Here is a 22,835-nt window from a genome sequence, read left to right as displayed (position 1 = left end):
TATATATATATATATATCTTTCTAAAGCAAATGTTTACCTGATAATTCATGCTAATTATTATATGAACCAAGCAGAGTTTGTTTGTGAAGTCTCAGTGATCACTATTGTGTTTTACTGTCTTTTTTTTCTTTGAACAGTTTAATTCTATTTAAATGCACTTATTGACTTTTGACGGTCTGAGGTCTAGAACCATCAGCCAAATCAATATTTGTTTCCTTGTCTTGTTTTGTTTCAGGATACATGAATACACAATGATGAACCAAGCAGAGTTTGTTTGTGAAGTCTCAGTGATCACTATATTATTCAATAGAACACAGTGCATATAAAACAATACATTCCTCATGTGTTTTAGGGTCTGTTTCACACTCACATGAACATCACATGATCCACAGCAGCTCACAGTCAGATCAGAGACACGAGCGGCTGATTAAATCATTAAGAACAGAGTCAAAGACAAACATACTGGGTAGAATGTTATTTGATATCCATATACTCACATGCAATGAGTATAAAAGAGTGCATTTTGACTTAATTTTTTTAATTCTTTTCAATAATGCTACTATTTTCAGCAACAATAAATCAGTCAACCAATATTTTAAGAGTGAGTTTTGAGCTCTTCTGATGAGAGGTGGGATGAGAAGGTCATGGGTAAAAGAGAAGCTTAATGTGTTTCTGAGTCTGTGTCACAAACTATCTGTCCAGTGATTAATCATCTTCCTCCTCCTCCTCAGTTCTGCCATAAGCAAGTTTTGGAACATGCAAAAACAGGGCCGTTATTGACTCACTGCTACTGTAGTTTCCATCTGAATATTGACTCATGGGGAGGTTTGAATCGCCTCTGGAAATAATGTGGCAATGTTTAGTGCTTTGTGATATTTTAATCTTAAGCACTGACACTCAAAATGTATTATCTTAATATGACATTGGTTTATTATACAAACTATTCCATGATAAACAATTTAAAATATTAAATATATAATAATAATATTATATATAATATGTAATTATTATATATATAATATATAGGCTATTATATAATGTAGAATATTTCTGTGTTTATGTGCATTTGTATATACACATTTTTATTTATGTATTTATTCCACCTTTTGTTGCTCTTCTACTCAATATGACCCCTTTATTGTCTTCTCTGCCACTTATTAAATGTTTTTAACCTAATAATAATTCATTTGTCATCTTCTCGCTGGGTTATTGTGTTTCCGTTCACTGCAGTCACCGTCTCCCGCTGTGATCAAAAGAGCTGTATGCATAATTCCGCTGCCTTTTCCAATCCTACTACGGCGCAGGCTTGGCTTATGAATATTAATCGTTCAACGACGTTGCTTAGTAACCTCCTCGGCGTCCTGTTACGTAACGTACTTAATATTCATAAACCACGCCTCTGCCACCTTCGGATTGCCCAGCTGACCCAGCGCCCACCCGCCGTCATCCAATCAGACGGTCCTCTTTGTCGAACGTCACTCTGCGTAATTAATATTCACATAGCAAGCCTTCGCTATAGTAGGATTGGTGGCTCCGGTTGTGAAGGAGTTAACGGGGAGGGCGGAACTCTGCACCGGCCGCAGTAGATGATCGCAATATTGATAGCGAGAGGTGCAGAGACGCTACAACGCTCGCAGGAACGTATTGGAAATACTCTTTGGATACCATTTGCATCGTGACGCGCACGCACTGACCTCGCCAGCGATGCGTTCGCGTCTTTCTGGATCATACAGAGGGAACGCGACGCGAGTGTGGCGCGTCGCGCAGATTCCGAAGCGGATACAAATGCATTTGTGAATGTAATATTGTATCATCGCGTGCATTCAAACCGGGATCGCTTACAGATGCGCAGACGCGGGTCGCAGTGTGCAGGTGGATGATGATGATGATGATTGAGGAAGATGAATCCATCTCACCTTTGAATGAATAATTATTGATTTACAGAGGTTTTACACAGCTGGGAGGAACCCAAAGGCGCAATGGTCATAGTTCACGCATCAGGGTTCGAACCCGCACCCGCCGGGTCACCCGCCTCCGGTGTGTGAGCATCCGCGCGCGACAGTCATGTTGCCCGGGGTGGGTGTGTTCGGCACCAGTCTGACGACCCGGGTCATCATCCCTCTGCTGAAGAACGAGGGCTTCTCGGTGAAGGCGCTGTGGGGTCGGGTCGCAGTGTGCAGGTGGATGATGATGAGGAGGAGGAGGAAGATGAATCCATCTCACCTTTATTATTTGAATGAATAGTTATTGATTTTATACAGCTGGGAGGAACCCAAAGGCGCAATGGTCATAGTTAACACAACAGCCCTGCTCGGGTTCGAACCCGCACCCGCCGGGTCACCCGCCTCCGGTGTGTGAGCATCCGCGCGCGACAGTCATGTTGCCCGGGGTGGGTGTGTTCGGCACCAGTCTGACGACCCGGGTCATCATCCCTCTGCTGAAGAACGAGGGCTTCTCGGTGAAGGCGCTGTGGGGTCGCACGCAGGAGGAGGCGGAGGAGCTGGCGCGCGACATGAACGTGCCCTACTACACTAACCGGATCGATGACGTGCTGCTGCATCCGGATGTGGATCTGGTGTGCATCAACCTGCCTCCGCCGCTCACGAGACAGATCGCCGTTAAGACGCTGGGTGAGTGGCACACTGGATGCATAACACTGGATGGATTGCACAATGTTCCTCTGATGGTTCTCATGAAGGAGAACGCGTGTCAGATCTTGTTTCTGTCAGGTTAGGTGTGGCTTTAATATATGACTACATAATAAAAAAATAAAAAAATAAAAAATTGACTGACTTGCTTCACCAGCCATTGCACCATAATTGTGTTTTTTGGTGATTAAGAAACCCACAATGGTGAAACTGACATTCATAGACTGGACCATAAAGTCTGAATCAGTTCATGATACTTACATTTGGTTTAAAAGGCCTTAAGGAAGTTTGTCCATAATTTTATGGACTTGCAAATGGATCTATATAAAAAAAAAAAAAAAGATTCTTTAGAGTCTTTATTAATATCTCAATTGTTTTTTCTAGACAACAGTGAAACTAAATAATGAGAAAAATGCATCTATTAGGTCTTTAGAACTTTGAAAGAGCATTTCTGAGCAATAATATTTTCCGCTGAGCATCAGAGATCTTCTGTAAGATCTAGAAGTCGAGACTACTGACTTAGGACCTTCAGAACATCTCAGTTGTTTCTCCAAGACAGCACTGAAATGAAATAGAGAGCAAAATGCAAAACATCACTTGCATCTCTTGCTTCTCAGATGTGCCTCAACTGTGCTCAGATTTCAAAATTTTACAATCAGAGCTCTCAATATTAAACTTAAGCATTTCTCATCTAATGATCTGAACTGCTCTACGTTCATTTTATAGCTCTATATTCTTACTGGATGATGATTAGTGACTCAATTGTGTGTTTTATTCGCCGAAGAAATTTTAGGAGAAACATCGATCAAAGCTGGTACCTTAAATAAAACAATATATAGTTTTTCACTATTAGGTCCTGAGCTTTGAAAGAGCATTTTTTTTTCCACTGAAGATGTAATTAGTAGTGATTCGTGTGGTCATCACTGATTTAGGACCTTCAGAACATCTCAGTTGTTTTTCCAAAACAGCAGTGAAATGAAATAGAGAGCGAATGAAGAATGTCACTTGCATTTCCTTCTTCTCAGATGTTTCTCCTGAGAAAAAGACTGATGTCACGTGTCTCCAAATGCATTTCAGAAGACATCTCAACAGTGTCTTAACTGTGCTCAGATTTCAGAAGTCTGCAGTCAGAGACCTCAATAGAAACTCAATCATTTCTCATCAAATGATACTCATTTCCACATTCATTTTAAAGCTCTGTATTCTTACTGGATGATGTAAGTTTGTGTGTTTTATTCTTCAAAGAAATTTTAGAAGAAACATCTGAGATGCAGGTGATACTTCTAAGTTTTTCTCTATTACATCTCCTGAGCTTTGAAAGAGCTGTGCAATAATATTTTTCTATTAAGTATTGATTCATGTGTTCATCACTGAGACCGTGACCTTCGAGGTCAAAATGACTGCTTTAGGATCTTCAGAAGATCTCCAGCTTGTGTTTTTGTCTGTTGCTCACTGTTTTGGTTCTGGAGTCTGTTGTCTAGTCAGTAGATGAGACGGCAGACTGACGTTTGCAGGTGTCCAGTGACAGTCAGAAATAACCTGTGAGAATTATTCATCTCTGGGATCAGGAACATGAGCCCAAAATAACCTCAGACAGGAACCAGCGACAGACCGGATTATTATCCTCAGTCTTTCTTCTGTCACGTCTCTCTGTGCTGAAATACCTGATAACAGCATTACATTTAGAAATGGCATTAAAGGGATAGTTCACCCAAAAATGAAAATTCTGTCATCATTTACTCAAAACAGTTGTTGGTTGCCATTGACTTCCATAGTATTTTTTTTTCCTACTATGGAAGTCAATGGCAACCACCAACTGTTTGATAACCAGCAATCTTCAAAATATCTTCTTTTGTGTTCAACATAAGAAAGCAACTCATACAGGTTTGGAACGACATGAGGGTGAGTAAATGATGACAGAATTTTTTTCATTTTTGGGTGAACTATCCCTTTAAATCACTAAATTTTTACATTTTCTGAAGAACACGTGAGCGAAGTTTGCACGCCCAGGATATTGTAGGTGGTTGCAAGGAGGTTGTTAGGTGTTTGCTAGGTGGCTATTTTCTGCTCCAAGATTTAAGCTTGGAAGCTCTAGACTCAAACCTTGAAGTTGTCCTAAAAATGTGACTAAATGAGTGAATTACCGTCGATGTATTTCCTCTTAACAGCAGCGGTGTTGTCATTCTGGTCAGGTCAGGTTTGTCACGTTCTCATCATCTAGCCGTGATTTATCATGATAAGAAGCTCATAAGGCTTCATCACACTCAGAGACTGTTTATCTGCAGAGCTTGATTGCGGTGGTGAAATCACGTCACATGGGTTTCCATGCTCTCCTAGTACAAAGTGTTTACCTTCTGCTTATAAAGGCCTTCCTGTAGGACCGAAATAGACACGTTTTCCATTGTTTTATAGGCTGTGTGTTGTAGAATCTGGTGCTGGATTAGTTCACAATCAAAGTTTACCCTAGTCAAGTTGTGAAATGTGTCAATAAACGAGGAAAAAGACCGTTGTGAGTGTTCAGCTTTGACTAAACGTACTTTAGAGCAAATATTTAAGCTGTGCTCGTGTCCATGTGTTCAGCTAATCCGTTTAAAACCGAAAGATTGATTTTTCTAGCTTTTTCTCATTAAGATAATGTTAAAGCAATCTATTTTGGTGTATTATATTAACCGAGTGCACTCCATCAAAATCTAGTGTGCTGCCTAAATAGGGATAGTTCTGTAAATTGACTGTAAATTCAGTCGCCCTCAGGCCTTCCCAGATGTAGCTAGCTTTTTTCTTCAGTAGAACAGTAAAGAAGATTTTTTGCTGAAACCGTGATTCTTGGTGATTCAGAAAATGCAAGTCAATGGCTACCAGCACTTTGAGAGTCAAAAAAGTATATCAAGGAACTCAAAATTAATACCCGTGGCTCCTGATGATATATTGAAGTCTTATGAAGCGAAATAATCAGTCAGTGCAAGAAACTGAAAATTATTTACAGTTATTTACATTATTACTTGTGGGCTACTCCAGAGCCTCAGGCAAACAGGGAAATACGATTCTTTTCTGTGAACTGATTCTTTCGAACTGGAGCGCTGAATCGGTTCATTCATCATAGGATCAGATAAGCTCTATTTTGGCTCATTTCAAGTCGGAGTGACTGTCAGGCGTCTGAAAGTGAGTTTTGATTGCGTAACTTGTAGATCTGTGCTGCTTGAGCGGCGAACTGTTTCAGACGGTCCAGTCCGATTTGATGAACTGGTTCAACTAGTTCACTAAAAAGAATCGGTTCAAAAGAATGATTAGTTCGTGAACCGGACATCACTCCGAGTCCGGACCGTTTGCCTGAGTCTCTGGATTACAGGTAATAATGTTGTAAATAATGTTGAGTTGCTTGCACAGACTGATCGCTTCGCTTCATAAGACCTCAATATATCATCACGAGCCACAGGGATTCATTTTGTGTTGCCTGTATGTGCTTTTTTTGACTCTCAAAGTGCCGCTAGCTGCTGACTATTACTTAATGAATCACCAAGGAGCACAGTTTCACCTAAAAATCTTCTTAACTGTTTTACTGAAGAAAAAAAGTCACCATCTTGGATGGCCTGAGGGTGAGTAAATTAACAGCAAATCTTTATTTTTGGGTGAGCTTTCCCTTTAAAGCAACATAGGCACTTTTCCCAGTTGTTGTAATGGGATAATGGTCATCTTTCTCATCTCGTGATGATCAGGTGCATTAACAGCAGCTGCACTAAAGCAGAAACCGGCAGATTTCTCATTCAGAAACTAGTTTGAAAGCTGACTTCCTCTTTTGAAGGTTTTCACCTCACAAAGCATTTACTCTGTGGTGCGTCGATAAGGATAATGAGCAGGAATGTGAGCTGGGCGGGAGTTTGAGCTGAAGATCAGATGAATGAGATTGAACCTAGAGACAGAAACACATTTGAAGTCACTCAACAGGAGCCTGATGCAACTCGACTGCAAATGTGTGTGATACACGTACAGCGTTCCTGTCTGTCCTGCTGGGCTGCATTTGAGCGGGTCACTGAGGGGAAGTCTTGGACTTTCTTGGAAGCTGCTGCGTTTTTCTGAAGGCCTTCTTCCTGGAGGGTCATCTTAGGGCTGCACGAATTATGGTGGGAAAATAGTAAGTGATTGCAATTTAAAATGCAATTATTTTTTATTAAAAAAAGCTTCAGGTTTGCTGTTCATGTTTGTAGGGCAGCAAAAAATTTTACTCGAAATTTTGTGTTTTTTTTTTTTATCAATATGACAATAATAATAATAATAATCAACTAGCTGAAAAAGGTTTTGAGATTGTTGTTCATGCTTTTACTGCATTTTTAAGTTTGTGATTTAGATTTGTAATTAATAAAATAAATATAGTATTATTAGACATTTTTAATGTTGTCATTTTATTGGATTGATTTTTTCTTTTTATTTTGAAGAAGATAAGACAATGAGTGATTGTGAGTTTGCGTTGGGTTTAGTTCGAGACCTCTATTTCATCCTCCATTTTGGCTGTTGAATAATGTGCCGATGCAGTCCTCTATCAGGTCCTCTTCTCCTCTCACTCTGATTTCACGGCCTGTGCTGGCTCTTAGCGTTTCACGAGCAGCGGATTATGAAAGTGGAGCTCTAGCGGCTCTAGTGGAATACATTAGCATTTCCAGTGCATCTGTCCCGCAGGATTGATCCAGCTTCACTGTGTGTGTGTTATTAAAGGAGCAGCGTCTCTGAATGCATTCTCAGTCTCTACACTCAGTGTCTGTCCTCAGTCTCACACTCACACTGAAAGTACATACTAAACGATTTTCTTAAACACTTGATATTTCAGAGAAAGATTTTTGTAATAATCTTGCCTTAAAATAATATAATAGATTTTTTGTTGTTATATATATTTAATATTTGTAATATTTAATATAACAATAATAATATAATAATTAAATAATATAATACAAGACGATAATAATATAATAATTTTTAATATAATATTTTTTTTATAATAATTATTATTATTTGTAAGAAAAATATATATTATTATTATTATTTTATAATCATTTTATAAACATTTTGGGCCCAATTGTGCATGCTTACAAACAAGCACAACAAACCTGGTGTTCTTTCTTTATTAAAAACAGATTTTAAATCAAATTCACAATTTTTACTGGAAAAAATCCCAAAATCATGCTGCCCTAATATTCATATATATTAATTTCATTCATATAATATTATATTCTAACATTCTTATATTGTGCCAAAGTGTGTTTTCTTATTGCATTTAAAAGCCCCTCCCCCCTCAAAAATCATTCTGTCCGATTTCAAAAACAATAAAACTAAATACAGTAATTTTGTATTGAAAAAGGAATATGAGTCCCCTTTATGAGACCTTTGTTATTGCTTGCTAAGGATTTATTTATATTAATTACATTTATTTATAATTTGACTTGAATGAAAGTGAGGCTGTGAGGGATAGACATAATCTTGTATATCTTCTTGTTCTTTCAACTGCTGCTGCATCAGAAATGCCTTTTTCCACATAATACAAGACGATAATAATATAATAATTTTTAATATAATATTTTTTTTATAATAATTATTATTATTTGTAAGAAAAATATATATTATTATTATTATTTTATAATCATTTTATAAACATTTTGGGCCCAATTGTGCATGCTTACAAACAAGCACAACAAACCTGGTGTTCTTTCTTTATTAAAAACAGATTTTAAATCAAATTCACAATTTTTACTGGAAAAAATCCCAAAATCATGCTGCCCTAATATTCATATATATTAATTTCATTCATACAATATTATATTCTAACATTCTTATATTGTGCCAAAGTGTGTTTTCTTATTGCATTTAAAACCCCCTCCCCCCTCAAAAATCATTCTGTCCGATTTCAAAAACAATAAAACTAAATACAGTAATTTTGTATTGAAAAAGGAATATGAGTCCCCTTTATGAGACCTTTGTTATTGCTTGCTAAGGATTTATTTATATTAATTACATTTATTTATAATTTGACTTGAATGAAAGTGAGGCTGTGAGGGATAGACATAATCTTGTATATCTTCTTGTTCTTTCAACTGCTGCTGCATCAGAAATGCCTTTTTCCACAAAAGTCCCAAAAGGTTTGGTCTGTGAAAATGAAACATGACACTGAACGACTTCTGAACAGATTGTGCATGATGCAGACACCCACAACAACAACAAACCACGCCACTCTATCTGTCTCTCACTCTAAACATGTAGTTTATAGTATAAATCATATAATATACGGTCACAGACTCAGTGAAGCGTTTTAGCTGTGATGTGATTGAGTCCTGCAGTGTTGTGTGTGTCGGTGAGCCGTGGTTCTGCGGTGTATCGGATGTCAAGCTGGCTGTCGTTCACTGGCACAAACAGACGCTCGCTCATCTTTGAGAACTGGAGGGAACTCTAAGAATAGAGCAGTTCCTTAGTGAGTCCATGATGTACAGTATATGTGATCAATTATACTGTTTTCTAAAGGCAAAGGATGTCACAGCAGTGTATGTACTATGTAGGGCCCTGTGACATATGGTTTATTTTTTTCCCAAATGCAGTTTTTTCCATTTAATTTTTTCTGGATTCCATTATTTTTTTTTTTATCTATTTATTGAAATCTATTTATTTGATCTATTTGATCTATTTATTTATATTGAATATCTGTTATATCTGTTTATATCTTACTTATATCTATTGAAACATATACAATTTAACAACAATTAATAGAAGTTTAACAAAAATTATAATTTTTGGGCACTATGAATGAAATCCATTTTTTCCCTCAAATTCCATTTTATTTTTCGAAATTCTGTGTTTTTTATTTAAATTTTTCTGGCTTCTGTTTTAATGGTTAAATTAAATTTTAGTACTCCAAAAACATGGTCAATTACCATTTTTTTAAATAACCAAAAAGCAAGTCTAATCAACTGAATAAATACAATTTTAATACAAATTTAATTTCAATGTAAAATTTTAGAATGTTGTTGCAAATTGTACAATAAAAATGTAAATATAAAAAATAGTAACAATTTTTTAAAATGATTTTAAAATATGCAGTTAATTTCTTGGCTGAAATAGTTTGGGCACATCTGTGTTGTGCATTTGAGCTGATAACATAAAACTACAAATTAATTCAAAATATTAGTAAAAATGTAATAGTATCTCTTTAGTTATTCTAAAATAACACTGGTGTTAATGCAGTAATTCAGTAAAAATGCAATAAATATGAAACATTTTACAATAATAGGCCCCTATGAAATGTTTAATTTTTTCAGAAATCCTGTGTTTATCAAAAATGGTGGTAATCAAATGAAGGTACAAAACATTTACAATTGAACTGATTTTTTTTATGTAATCAAATGAAAATGTAACACTTCCTTTTATGTTTAGTCCAAAAGAAGTGCTGCACAAAAGATGTTTACTGTTAAAATAAAGAAAAAATAAGTGATATTCTTTGAAAATGACGTTTTATTAATAATTTTTTTAAATTCTTACTTTGAGAAGCACATTCTGCTGTTCAATAGTAAGATATTTCTTTCACTATTTCTTCAACTTAAACCAAACTTATTTTGACACTAGTCCATTTAGTGATTCAATACAGCCCTAATTTTAATTTCATTTAAAGTTTGTGAATTCTACAGTAAATTCTGTTTTTATGATTGTATTCTGTCTTTCATTTTCCACATCATGGAACTGCAGGGCACTGTGTAGGTTTATCCAGAGTCGTCTAATTCTAGTCATTCTGCCTGAAAGATCTCAAATGACTGCTGTTTCTCCGTCTGAACTCCTTATCAAAGGTCTTTCAGGCTCCTCACAGCATGACTTCCTTCATACGGTCTATATGGTGTGAGACCCCGGAGACGCCGGGACGGTCCTGTTCCCATGCTTCCACTGAATACGGCCACTTGTTTGGGGAGACCCCGGCCTGCCGTGTTTTACATGCTAATGTCTGCTGGGAGAAACGCTCTGTGAGTCCTGTGAAATTCTCTTTGTTCGCTCCGATGAATCGCTTTCAGTGGCTTTCTCTGCGCATTGACAAGTGAGCATTCCTGAGCGCATGTGGACGGAAGAGACTCGCTCCTCATCCAGTGTTTATCTGTGACTGAACTCACACTAGAGCACTGCAGCAGGTTTGCACTTCATCTCTCGGCTGCTGTAGTTTTGTGCATTTGAGCTTGTGACACTCAGTAAATAAAGGCCTTTTTGCCTTATTGCATATGTTCCTACTTGATATCACAATTGCCTGGTTTTGTGTAAGATCGTCAAAAGAGAATAATTGATTATGTTTTACACTCTTGTTTCTGCAAACGTTATCATATAACTCATTGATGCATTTTATTTCGTTAGAAATGTTTATTTCTCTGTTCACGTGATGTCAAACTCAAATGTTCCTACAACTACAACTAATACTATAAAATACATTTCCATAACTTTTAATAAAATAAATGTTAACTGAAATAAAATATCTTATTTTTTATATTTTTATATTTTATATTTTATTTTATTTTAGTTTATGTAATAAAATAACTAAACATAAACGAATACAATTTTTGTAGACATGTTTAAAAATAAAAAATGGCAAAAACACAGCAAAATAAAAACAGAAAATATTAAATTAAAAATGAATTCCAAACATCTCAGTTATACTAAAATAACAGTGTTAATGCAATAATCTTGTAAAAATGCAATACAATATTTTATATATATTATTGCATTTTTACTAGATTATTTCAAATTTCAGTTACTGAAATATTAGCTGTACTAAAATAACTAGCTGAAATAAAAAAAATAATAATAAAATTAAAAATGGCATAACACAGCAAAATTACTTAAACTTTAACTGGAATTAAAATGAAAACAGAAAATATAAAATTCAAAATATTAAAACAAATTTAATGGTATCTTAATTATACTAAAATATCACTGGTGTTGAAGCAATAGTCAAGTAAAAATGCAATGATGTAAATAAAATAAAATATTTTAAAAACTTAAACTTCTTTTAATTGCTCATTTTCATTTAGTTTATGTACTAAAATAACTAAAACAATGACTGAAATAAAAATGTATAAAAAACTATATAGACTAAAAAATGAACAACAAAATTACTAAAACTTTAACTAAAATTGAATTTTAAAAATAATAAAAATTCATTCAAATTATTAATAAAAATCTGTCAGTATCTCAATACTAAAATAACACTGATGTTGATGAAATTCTAATAACCGTAAAACATAAATATTGGTTAAAACAGTCCATTTTAATTATATGTGATGTTATATTCAAAGCTTTTTGATGTCATTCAGGGCACACGGTGCCAGGTTTCATATACAGCGAAGCCGCATGCACTCTCACTTCCTGTGGTTTTGTGACTACTTCCTGTCCTCTGGCACTGGAGAAGGGTCCGCGTGTGGGTGGACTCATGCTACCTTTCCATAAGTGGTTAAAGTTGCTTTAGCATCCTGGTGACATGGTGTGATGTCACAGGAAATGAGAAACAGGAAGTGTTGAGGGTAACGGCGGTAATGTGAATTTTCATGCTGTCATTGACTTAATAAGGCAAAGAGGTCAAACCGCAACGTCTGATAACAACATACTTCCTGATCACAGCATCCCCTTTTATGGAAGTTATGCAAAATTGGAAAAACTGTTGATATATATTAGTGCTATCAAACGATTAATTGCAAGTTTTTGTTTACATTTTTATTTTGGATGCGATTAATCGCGATTAATCGTTTGGCAGCACTAATATGTATATATACTGTTGAGTATTATTGAGTACAGTAATGCATAGATGATTATGAGATAAGGAATTAATTTCAGCTTATGATTTGCATATGTATATATTCTGGTCTCTCGTTATTATGTAGAATTTAAACTTAATTGTTGATTATTATGTACACTAAAAAATAGTGTATAAAAAAAATATATTTTACAAAGAAAATACTTTTTTAAAGTTTATAATTTTTTATAATATAATTTATTTCATTGTTTATATGTATATATAAATTTAATTCAGTGTGTTACTTGCCATATCTTTATACTCAATTAATTGTGAAACTTACTAGCAATTTCTGAGTGAAAATTGTTTCAATCTAAATCTTACACCAATTTATTTTTTTAGTGTGGTTCTTTACATTTTAATTTTTTAATATGAGTTAAATAGTTTTGAATAGAATATTAGCTTAATACTAAGTACTGTGCAGGATTCAGTATTATATTAGTTTTCGTCACATGACCTAATTTATATTTACATATCCCAAGTTTTATTTAGCATCATTTTATGTATAAATGCTGAATTATTTAGCATTTTTATTTCAATTTTGTGTAAAAGTGTGCACATGTGTGCCAGTCTAATCACATACTGTGCACAGAGTACATACTGCATACAGCAAAACTAGTGTGAGTAGAATAAGTAGTGTGCGATTCTGAATTATTCATAATTAATTATAACTAGTTATGATTAATTATTCATATTTCCCATGAGCTGATTCGTTACACAGTGAATGAATGAAATATTTCCAGACATGTCTAAAATACACTGTCTGGTTTTGCACCAAATATAGTCGTGGAAGAAACGTTCTGGTTGATTTAGCAGAAAGCACTCACTCCTGATGAGTTCAAGCATTGAAGTGCTTTGCAATTAAGTTCAGTAATGAAGGTTTGACTCCTACAGACGGAGGAGTGTGAGTGTGCTGCTGAAGAAAACAAAGAGAACCAAACCCAAACTGAGCTGCCAATCAAACGACAGCACACTCGGGCCGCTCGCCGTGACCTTTGACCCGCTGCGCTCAGATAAGGTGAAATTTCAGCCGGACTATGCAAACAGTCGTCTTTGCATGCACTGAACACAGCAGTGATAGTCAAATGCTGGTTTCTCATGACAGACGACAGATAAACACTATCTACAGCACGACTTTCAGGAATCAATCAAACCAGGAACAGAGTGCAGAAATGAGAGAGAGCCTAGAGAGTCAAGAAATATACTGGTGATTAAAGGAATAGTTTACCAAAAAAATTAAACTCCATGTCGTTTCAAACTTGTATGACTTTCTCCCACAGAATATATTAGGTATTTACATAATGGTAGATTTATGTGACCACCACTATGAAGTTGTGTGTGTATATATATATATACATACATATATATATATATATATATATATATATATATATACACACACACACTTAATTGTAATACACTTAATTATGTTAATTAATTTGTTAACTATTTTTTATATATTTTTTGTTTAAATATTAAAATGTAAACATTTATTTATGTGTATATTTATAGCTTTTTAGTTACATATATATATTTTAGATATTTATAGTATATACTGTATATTAAAATGAATTTAGTATAAATATTTATCATTCATTTATAAAAATGTTATGTATATTTCTAGCTTTTTTTAGTTCATTTTAATTAATGTTTGTGTGTGTCTGTGTGTGTGTGTGTGTGTGTGTGTGTATCTGATACACACATACAATATGCAGCATATATATAATGCATGTAGATAAATAAAATAATATTACACACACACACACATGCATATATACATTACTATAACTGCTGTAAATGTGCATTTCACAACACAGATCGTCACATGCAGGTTCCTGTAGCAGCTCAGTGTAATGTATTCAGTGAGAAACACAGGATGACCTTTATCTAACTGACTCTGGATGTGTTTTAGAGTCGCGTGTCACTTTAAATTTTCTGAAGAAAGTGTGTGGTGGTTGCCATGCATAGTGTTGTGATTGGTTGCCATGGCAATGTTAGGCGGTTGCTAGGGTGTTCGGGATGATTGTTTACAGGCTGTTTACTGAAAAGAGCCAAAGATGTGATTCAGATCAGGATTTTATCATGCAGCAGGTGAAGATCTTATTCTGGAAGTCTCCAAAAACGGTTATGGTTCAGTAACAAGCAACAAAATCTTGACGTGCCAGCAGTGAATCTATTCACTCTGAACTTCCTGCTCAGAAACAGCTCCATCCCGTCAGTCTGTGGAGAGCTGGAGCAGGGTTTGTTGTTGACTGGTTGTGCTGAATCAGAAGTGCAGGAGTGATTGTTTATTGTGAGTGTGTGCGTGTCGTAACGTATCTGAGCAGAATAAGATGATCCAGATCTTCCCAGTGCTGCGTCATCATATCAGGACAGACTGAGAGATTAGATTCCAGAGAGTCGTCAGGACGGATCCATTCATTCACACAAAATTCAGCCTGCCATCAGTAAATAACCTGAACATGAAATCAAAACTCAACCAGTTTCAACCAGTTATTACTACAAGACATTCAAGACACATTATATATATATATATATATTGTGGGTTTCCCAGGGCTATTGATTGTATATGTTTTTCATTTTATATATACACACACACGCACACACACACACACACACACACACACACACACACATATATATATATATATTTGTTACACATTTTATGTATTTATAAAATGTATATTTATGTATGTATTTATTTACTGTAAATATTAATTATTATCATCATTTGTATTATTAATTGTACATAAATATTGTGATTCATTTATGGATTTATATATTATTATCTTTTTATATCATTTTTTACACAATGTAGATTTGATAGTTGGATTGAGCAAAAATGTCAGGAGTGACGGAGCGTGTCCTGAAAGGGAAAGCCGCTCTCAGCTCTGAGCCGGGGACTCTGTCGTCACGCTTTATTAGCTCGAGGCGCTTGGCTTACAAAATCACAACGATGAGGAATGTACTGAGACACAATAGAGAGAGACGCACTACATCATGACAAGAGATGACAGAGTCAAATAACCGTCCAGCGGGACACAGCCGTGATGAATGTCCACAGAGAGACACCGTCCACACGCCTGCAGTAATGACCTCCTCAACACTACAACAACAGTGCATCTTCATTCCCACTGTCCTTGTTCTGATGTGCTTACTCACTGATTAATTATTGCGTCCGTGCATTTGCATGAAAAAGAATTACAGGCAGTTCCAGAATAACAATGTGTTTGAGTGTCCCTCCGGTGATTTCTGCCTGTGATCTGCAGGGCCTCGATGCTGTTGTTCTGCAGCAAGCGTCATGTTTTTGTGCGTGGCTTTAATCAGATCTGGATAACTGCTCCTCTGAGACTCTCAGACCTCCTGACAGCAGATCTGTGCCTTTTGTTTTCCTTCAGCCGAGGAGAAAGAGCAGTTTATGACAGCACAGCAACAGAGAAGCTGTTTCACAGGGATTTTACTTTTGCACTTATATGTCTCTGACTGGGGTTTTCGCTTGTATTCAAACACATTTGAATGCATTTTCATACTAATTAGACATTTATGCAAGATTTTATATAGATGCTACGTTGCTGACATGTTCGACACAATAAGCTCAGCTATTCTGTTAAGGTTTGCTCTGCTGACCTGTTTTTTAAATTTATTAATTAATTACTTTATTTATTTTATTATAAACATCATACATTTTATTATTGTGATTTAGTTTTTTTTTTTTGTTTAGATTTTTATATTTGTAATTTTTTATGTTATTTATTTGTTATAAATATCATTTTATTACATATTTATGTTTATTTATTTGTTATATATTTTATTTATTAATTACAAAAATGACCTGTTTATTTTTTTATTTCTTTGGTGACCCAAAAATAGCCATCTTCCCTTTTAATATAAACATTAGGCATCAAGAAAGTCCCAAGAAACAGTTTTCCAGTTTTTATTTATTCATTAGTTTATTATAAATATCATATTTATTTATTTATGTATTTAATTATTTATTATAAACATCATAAATGTTTAGAATTAATTACATGTTTATATTTATATATATTTATTTGTATACATTTATTTTTATAATAAATATCTATCATAATTATTTTATATATAATAGTTTTATATTAATTCTAATTGTATAATTAAATAATCATTAATTATATTTATATTATTATTTATGCATTTATTCTAAATACCTATTATATTTTTTATTATATATATATATAATCCTTTTATATTAATTTTAATATAGAATTAAATAATATATTATTTTGTATCATTAATTATATTATTATTATTATATTGTTATTATATAATACTTTTATATTTATTTATCTGTTATATGTTTTATTTCTTTATAACAAAAATCAAGTGATTATTTGTGCAAATCCATTAATTGATGCAAAAATGACCATCTTCATTTTTAAAATAAGCAGCATCAAGACTGTCCCAAGAAACTGTTTTCCAGCTGAACTCTTGTTCTGTCGAGTGTGTGTGCGTCTGGTTTCTTGTGAGACTCTGAATCCTGAGCAAACATCGCTGCAGACTCATCCATCACGGCTCATTCTCATGCTAATGCTAACGGATGACGTCTTAGCCTCAGTCAGCACTAAACTCTTGTTTACCAGCATGTGTTGTGGTGCGTCTATTCAGCCCAACAAACTGCCTGCAATGTCTCTTTCTCTTTCCTCACTATGACTTCTGTCTTGTTTTGTGGTCAGTATTGCTGGTGACTCAATAGCACACAGTTAGAAACTCCTGGAAAACACCACAGCCTCTGCTTCACCTCAGTCCTGGACGTTTAATTGAATCCAACAGTGCTGGTGTCTGTGCTGAAACTGCTACTGCACTCAAACACATCAATGCAGATGAAGTTTCACAAGCTTGCCAAAAGCCAAAACGGCTCTTGATTCGTCCCTGAATATAAACACAGTCACATGATCACCTGAAACAGTCAGCTCATTATTTTGCGATGTTGATGTTGGCTGATGTTTTTGAAAGTTTTCGTGATACAGGACAATCAGACGTGGAAATCACACAGATGGCAAGTGATTATCTGCAGCTTCCTGGTTTTGATTGCATTGAACTAGATGGAGAGTACCGTGAGGAATACAGACCTGGGCTGCGTTCACAATAGCATACTACACTCTAAAAAATGCTGGGTTAAATACAACCCAGTGCTGGATAAAATAGGGACAAACCCAGCAATTGGGCTGTTTTGACCCAGCGGTTGGGTTAAATGTTTAACCCAACCTTCTGGGTAGTAACCCAACCGCTGGGTCAAAACAGCCCAATTGCTGGGTTTGTCCCTATTTTACCCAACACTGGGTTGTATTTAACCCAGCATTTTTAAGAGTGTAGCATACTACGCTTACTATTTCTGCAGTATGCTACGCACCAGGGTTTTACATTTCTGTTCAATTCCTGAATTTGAACTGAGGAACAAAAAAGGATGCAGAAGCGGGTTATTATTGTAAACTAAATAAAAAAAATAAAATAAAAAAAAAAGTTAATTGAAATAAAACAAACATTAACTGAAATAAAATAAAATATTTACTAAAAATATATATATTTTTTCATTTCTCATTTTCATTTATTTAGTTTAAGTTGATGTACTAAAATAAAAATAAAACTGAAATCTTTGCAACTTCAGGGATCTTATCTATGCACAATCAGCTTGTAACACTCCAAAGAGAAAGGAAAACTTGAAATCGCATCGTATGACCCCTTTAAAATAAAAACTAAAGACAAAAAATGGTAATAATAAAAATGACAAAACACAACTGAATTACTAAAACTTTAACTAGAATGAGCATTTCTCATTTTCATTTAGCTTAACACCTAAAACTAAATAAAGTTAATACATAAAACTAAAGCTGAAATAAAAATTAATAAGAACATATTTTTTAAAAATAATAATAAAATGGCAAAAACACATAATAAAATTATTAAAACTAACTGAAATTAATATTTCTCATTTTCGTTTAGTCTAACTCAATGTACTAACTAAAATAACTAAAAAGTAAAACTGAAATAAAAATGAATAAAAACTCTACAGACATTTAAAAAAATACAAATTGCAAAAACACACCAATAAATTAATAAAACTTTTAAAACTTTAAATTAAAATTAAAGTGGAAGCAAAAGTAAGTATAAAAATAAAAACTGAAAAATAATTCAGTCTTTCAAAAATATCTTTAAAAAAAAAAAAAAAAAAAAATTTTTACATTTAAGTAATATTGAAATGAACTGATATTCATATAAATGCAATTTTTGACTTAGCAAAATTGAGATATTTAGCTTTGTAGTGTAATTTAGTGTTCAATGTTGACTTGAAAGTTTTGAAAACAGTTTAAAATGCCTTAAAGTTGTATAGGCCTTGCCTTGATGATGGATAGTTGGTGAGTCGATTTGTACCATGCTATTTGTTTTCACCGCTGTTTGAATTGTAAAACAAGTATATTTCACATTTATTTGCAAATTGTAATTGTAACTCAGTGACAGTATTTGTGATGCCTTACTGTTCAGCATGAAGGGATTTTCATTTGCAACCCATTTTGCTGTCATAAAGTGCTGTGTTTCTGAGTGAGGATGTTGAGAGGATGTGGTTTGATTTTTATTGATCAGGAGCTGATGTCAGCATGAAGTCAGAGCTGAATGTGATTTGATCTTGTTGACAGTAAAAACAGACCTCAGCACAAACGCACATTCTTCATCTGCATGTTGATTCTCAGGATTTGATGAGTGTTTTCGTGTGTGATCAATAGTGTGTTCTGGCGCAGTCTCTCGGGATTTGTGATTCAATCTCAGATCTGGCCGTCAGAAGTCTGTCTCGGTCCTGCAGTGCTGATTTAATGCTCAGTGTGAGTGTGTTGATCTGCTCACTCTCATCTGCATATATCTGTATATAAGTGTGGTGCTGAAGAGTGTGTGTCATTCTGTCACATGATCGCACAACATATCTCCACATAGTGTGGTGTTTATTACTAATGTCTTCATAACTAGAGATCAGTATGTTTTACATTTGGGCATTTTGAGATGATCAGTTTTGGATGATAGCCATGATGCTTGATTATTTAATTTTATTTGTGAATTTTTAATTTAAAAAAAAGCATAATAGCGTTTTATGCAAAATAAATGTTAATTAAATTTTTCTCAATTTTCTTGATTTATATCGGTGTCATTTTAGTATTATTTATATACTGTTATATTGTTTCTTGATTTTTTGAATTAGCTTTTAGTTTTTTTTGTCATCATTTATTTTAGGTTTAGTCATTTTGTTATGTGCTTTTGTTTTTATTGTCTTTACTATTTCTTTTAGTTTTAATTATTTTTATTTCAATTTCAGTTTTAGTAAATTTAGTGCTTCAACTTAGTTTAAATTAACTTTAGTTTATTTATTTATTATAATTTTAGTTATTTCAATTAACAAAAACATTTGAATAGTTTTTATGTAAAAAAATTATATAAAATCGCTATATATTTAATATGTATATTGTACATATGGTGTATTTTATATATTTTTAAATGATATAGAATAATATATGATATATTGTCTATATGATGCATACAGTATGATGCTATATGAAGTGTGTATTATTGTGTGCACACACAGATCGTGAGTGTATGGTGTGTGTTTGTGTGTTTCTGGCTCCTGATGTGTCTCAGCTGAGACTGTATTTGAATATTGTGTGTTGGAGCGTTGAGATGCTCGCTGTGATTAATGTGCCTGTGTGTGTGTGTGTGTGTGTGTGTGTGGCGGCTCGGATCTCTGCCATACAGATGCAGCTGTATCCTATCACACACACACACACACACACACTGGTATGATCTCTCATTCATGGCTTCAGACGGAGTGGAAATGTGAGATCAGCTGGACCTGTTTTACTGGCTCTGGGTTTGGATGTGTGTTAAAGCCTGAGGTGATGGGTCAGGTGGAAACCCCAGCGCTGACACACGCTCACACGTCTCCGCTCGATTACACCGCAGCCCCACTCTCACTCTGTTTGTGTTTCCTGGAAATGTTGTTCTTGTTCCATATAGTCAGTGCATTAACAGCACAGTAATAAGACTGCATTATCATCATCAGTGTGACAGTCACAGCTTTTAGCTAGAAAACTCTCTGATGTAAACTAACATCTCCAGGACTAAGTCTGACCAGGTTTCCTGATGCTTGAGTGAGTCTCTGCTCGTCATTCAAGCCAGTTATCACTACAACTACATCTACTGATAATTCATGCTTTTATGCCATGCAAATTTAAACATTTGGTTTTCTGTGATGTTTTAAACATCGATTGTTTAAAAGTGAAAAATATGTCAGTAACATTATCCAGCTGCTTTCCAGGAGAAGGCGTTATGCAGTGCATTGCTGTCATCGTTAAATTGTTTTAAATTAAAAACAATGTTTTTTTTTGTATTTTATGCAGTTATATGTAATATATAATATATCTAAAGCTATTAAAAATCCATTGTCGTCTTAACTAGAGATAAGTATGTTTTATATTTGGTCATTTTGAGATGATCAGTTTTGGGTGATGCTTGATTAGTTCATTTTTATTTTATTTTATTTTAGTTGTACATTCTGAATAAAAGAAAAAAACTGCATTTTATGTAAAATAGGTGTTCGTTTGATTTTCAAAAATTTCTATATACTTATATATAAAATATATATAAATCTATTATTTGAATTCAAAAGCAACATTTTTATTGAAAGAACTATACATATACATATATATTTACATTTGCACAATTCTGTTGCCAAAAATATTAATATTCTTAATATTTTATAAAACTAAGAAAATATATTTTATATAGGTTTAATAAAACACATAAAATTCCTTTGCTAAAAATATTATATATTAACTCTTGTAAAATTCTATTGCTAAATATTGTGTGTGTGTGTGTGTGTGTGTGTGCGCGTGCGTGCGTGTGTGTGTGTGTGCGCGTGCGTGCGTGTGTGTGTGTGTGTGTGTGTGTGTGTGTGGCTGGGCCAGTGAAAATGTTGATGGGGCAAGTAATCTGGGCCAGCAGAAAATTCTTTATTGTTAAACGCTGAACTAAATATGTTGTACAGAACAGATCTGATACAGTAAACCTGAACATGCTTTTGGAAAATATGAATCTTTTGACAACAGCATTCAAAGCCCATTTTACTTTTGTAATGTGTCATATTTCAGACTGAAACAGAATATTCCAGCAGAAAAAAAATAGGATGGATACAGGTGATGTCAGCCAAAAAGAAAAGTCATTTCAGAGGGGATTTTGATGAAGCAGTTTGAAGACAGACATTTGTTTTCTTTGGATCAAACATGCACAGATGAATTATTCACAGCAAGAGCAGGAACGGGCATTTAAAGGGGTCACCGGATGCTACATGCACTTTTACAAGTTGTTTGAACTGAAATGTGTGTTGGCAGTGTGTGTACACAACCACCCTATAATGATAAAAATCCACCCAGTGTTTTTTTTAAAATCTGGTTAAATCTTTACCCCTTTCTCAAATCGAGCCGATCTCAGATGCCTGTCTGTGTGACGTCACACAGACAGGCCCCTCCCACGATAGTTTGATTGACAGTAGCGTTTCGGCACAGACTGGACTGGTGTCTTACCTTAGCTCCGCCCTGAGTGAGCTGTCATCAGTCCGCCATTGTTTCACTGCTGGAGCAGATGTAGACAAGAATGACTCCTAAGTGATTGAGGTGTTCTGTTGTTGGATGTAATAATGAACATAGCAGTCGTCATTTACTCCCGACATCTGAGCCGCTGAACTCGCAGTGGATTACATTGTTTCTGAAGGGAATGCGCCCCCGATCTACATAAATGCGTCTATGTTCGCTTGAATCATTCGTGATCCAGCTTCACCTCCAGAAGAAGCGAGTATAAGGTTTTGTAATAAATCTTTGCAAATCGCCTTTCCTAATAATGTGCTAATTAGCAAGTTTCACGATGAATGCAGCTAAAGTAAACAGTCTCTCTGAGAGCAGCTCAGAAGAGAGGGGCGGGGTCAGCAGAGCTCATTAACATTTAAAGGAAAATGCTACAAAAACGGCTTGATCTAAAAAAGAGCTGTTTTAGACAGGGTAAAAAAGGTGTTTTTTACACTACCATTGAGAAATTTTAACCAAACTATGTTACAGACTTTTCATAAAGACCCTAAAGAATCATATCAACTTGTGGAAAATAGGCATCCTATGACCCCTTTAAGAAACTTTAATTAATGCTGTCACGTAACAAATCTGTTCAAATGTAAAATTAAATGAATTGCTAATTACTACATTGAAATAAAAATGTAAAGCCTGTACAAATATTAGAAATCGTGAATATAAATAATTGAGAATCATGTAAACAGTGCACATTTCATTTATCTATTATAACATTTATGTAGTTTTGTTCGCTTGGC

The 22,835-nt window shown here is 34.4% G+C and overlaps 1 protein-coding gene across 2 annotated transcripts in view; it reads left to right on the top strand.

Annotated features, from left to right (window-relative positions):
- Positions 1–1,528: 1,528 nt before the first annotated feature.
- The window catches only part of LOC107728045 (glucose-fructose oxidoreductase domain-containing protein 1-like), a 27,261-nt gene continuing 5,954 nt past the window's right edge, over positions 1,529–22,835 (top strand). Inside the window, exons 1-2 of one of the 2 annotated variants that reach the window (XM_016538104.1) lie at positions 1,529–1,873; positions 2,182–2,631. In XM_016538104.1, the coding sequence (XP_016393590.1) occupies positions 2,379–2,631 (253 nt within the window). In that variant the 5' untranslated portion in view covers positions 1,529–1,873; positions 2,182–2,378. Of the gene's footprint in view, positions 2,153–2,181; positions 2,632–22,835 lie in introns of both variants that reach the window. The other variant, XM_016538105.1, reaches the window with a different exon arrangement.

Source organism: Sinocyclocheilus rhinocerous, unplaced genomic scaffold (genome assembly GCF_001515625.1).
Source record: "Sinocyclocheilus rhinocerous isolate Xijiao unplaced genomic scaffold, SAMN03320098_v1.1 scaffold6480, whole genome shotgun sequence".
NCBI classification, from domain to species: Eukaryota; Metazoa; Chordata; class Actinopteri; order Cypriniformes; family Cyprinidae; genus Sinocyclocheilus; species Sinocyclocheilus rhinocerous.
Note: the sequence above shows the minus strand (reverse complement) of the source record. Positions and strands in the feature narration are given on the sequence as shown.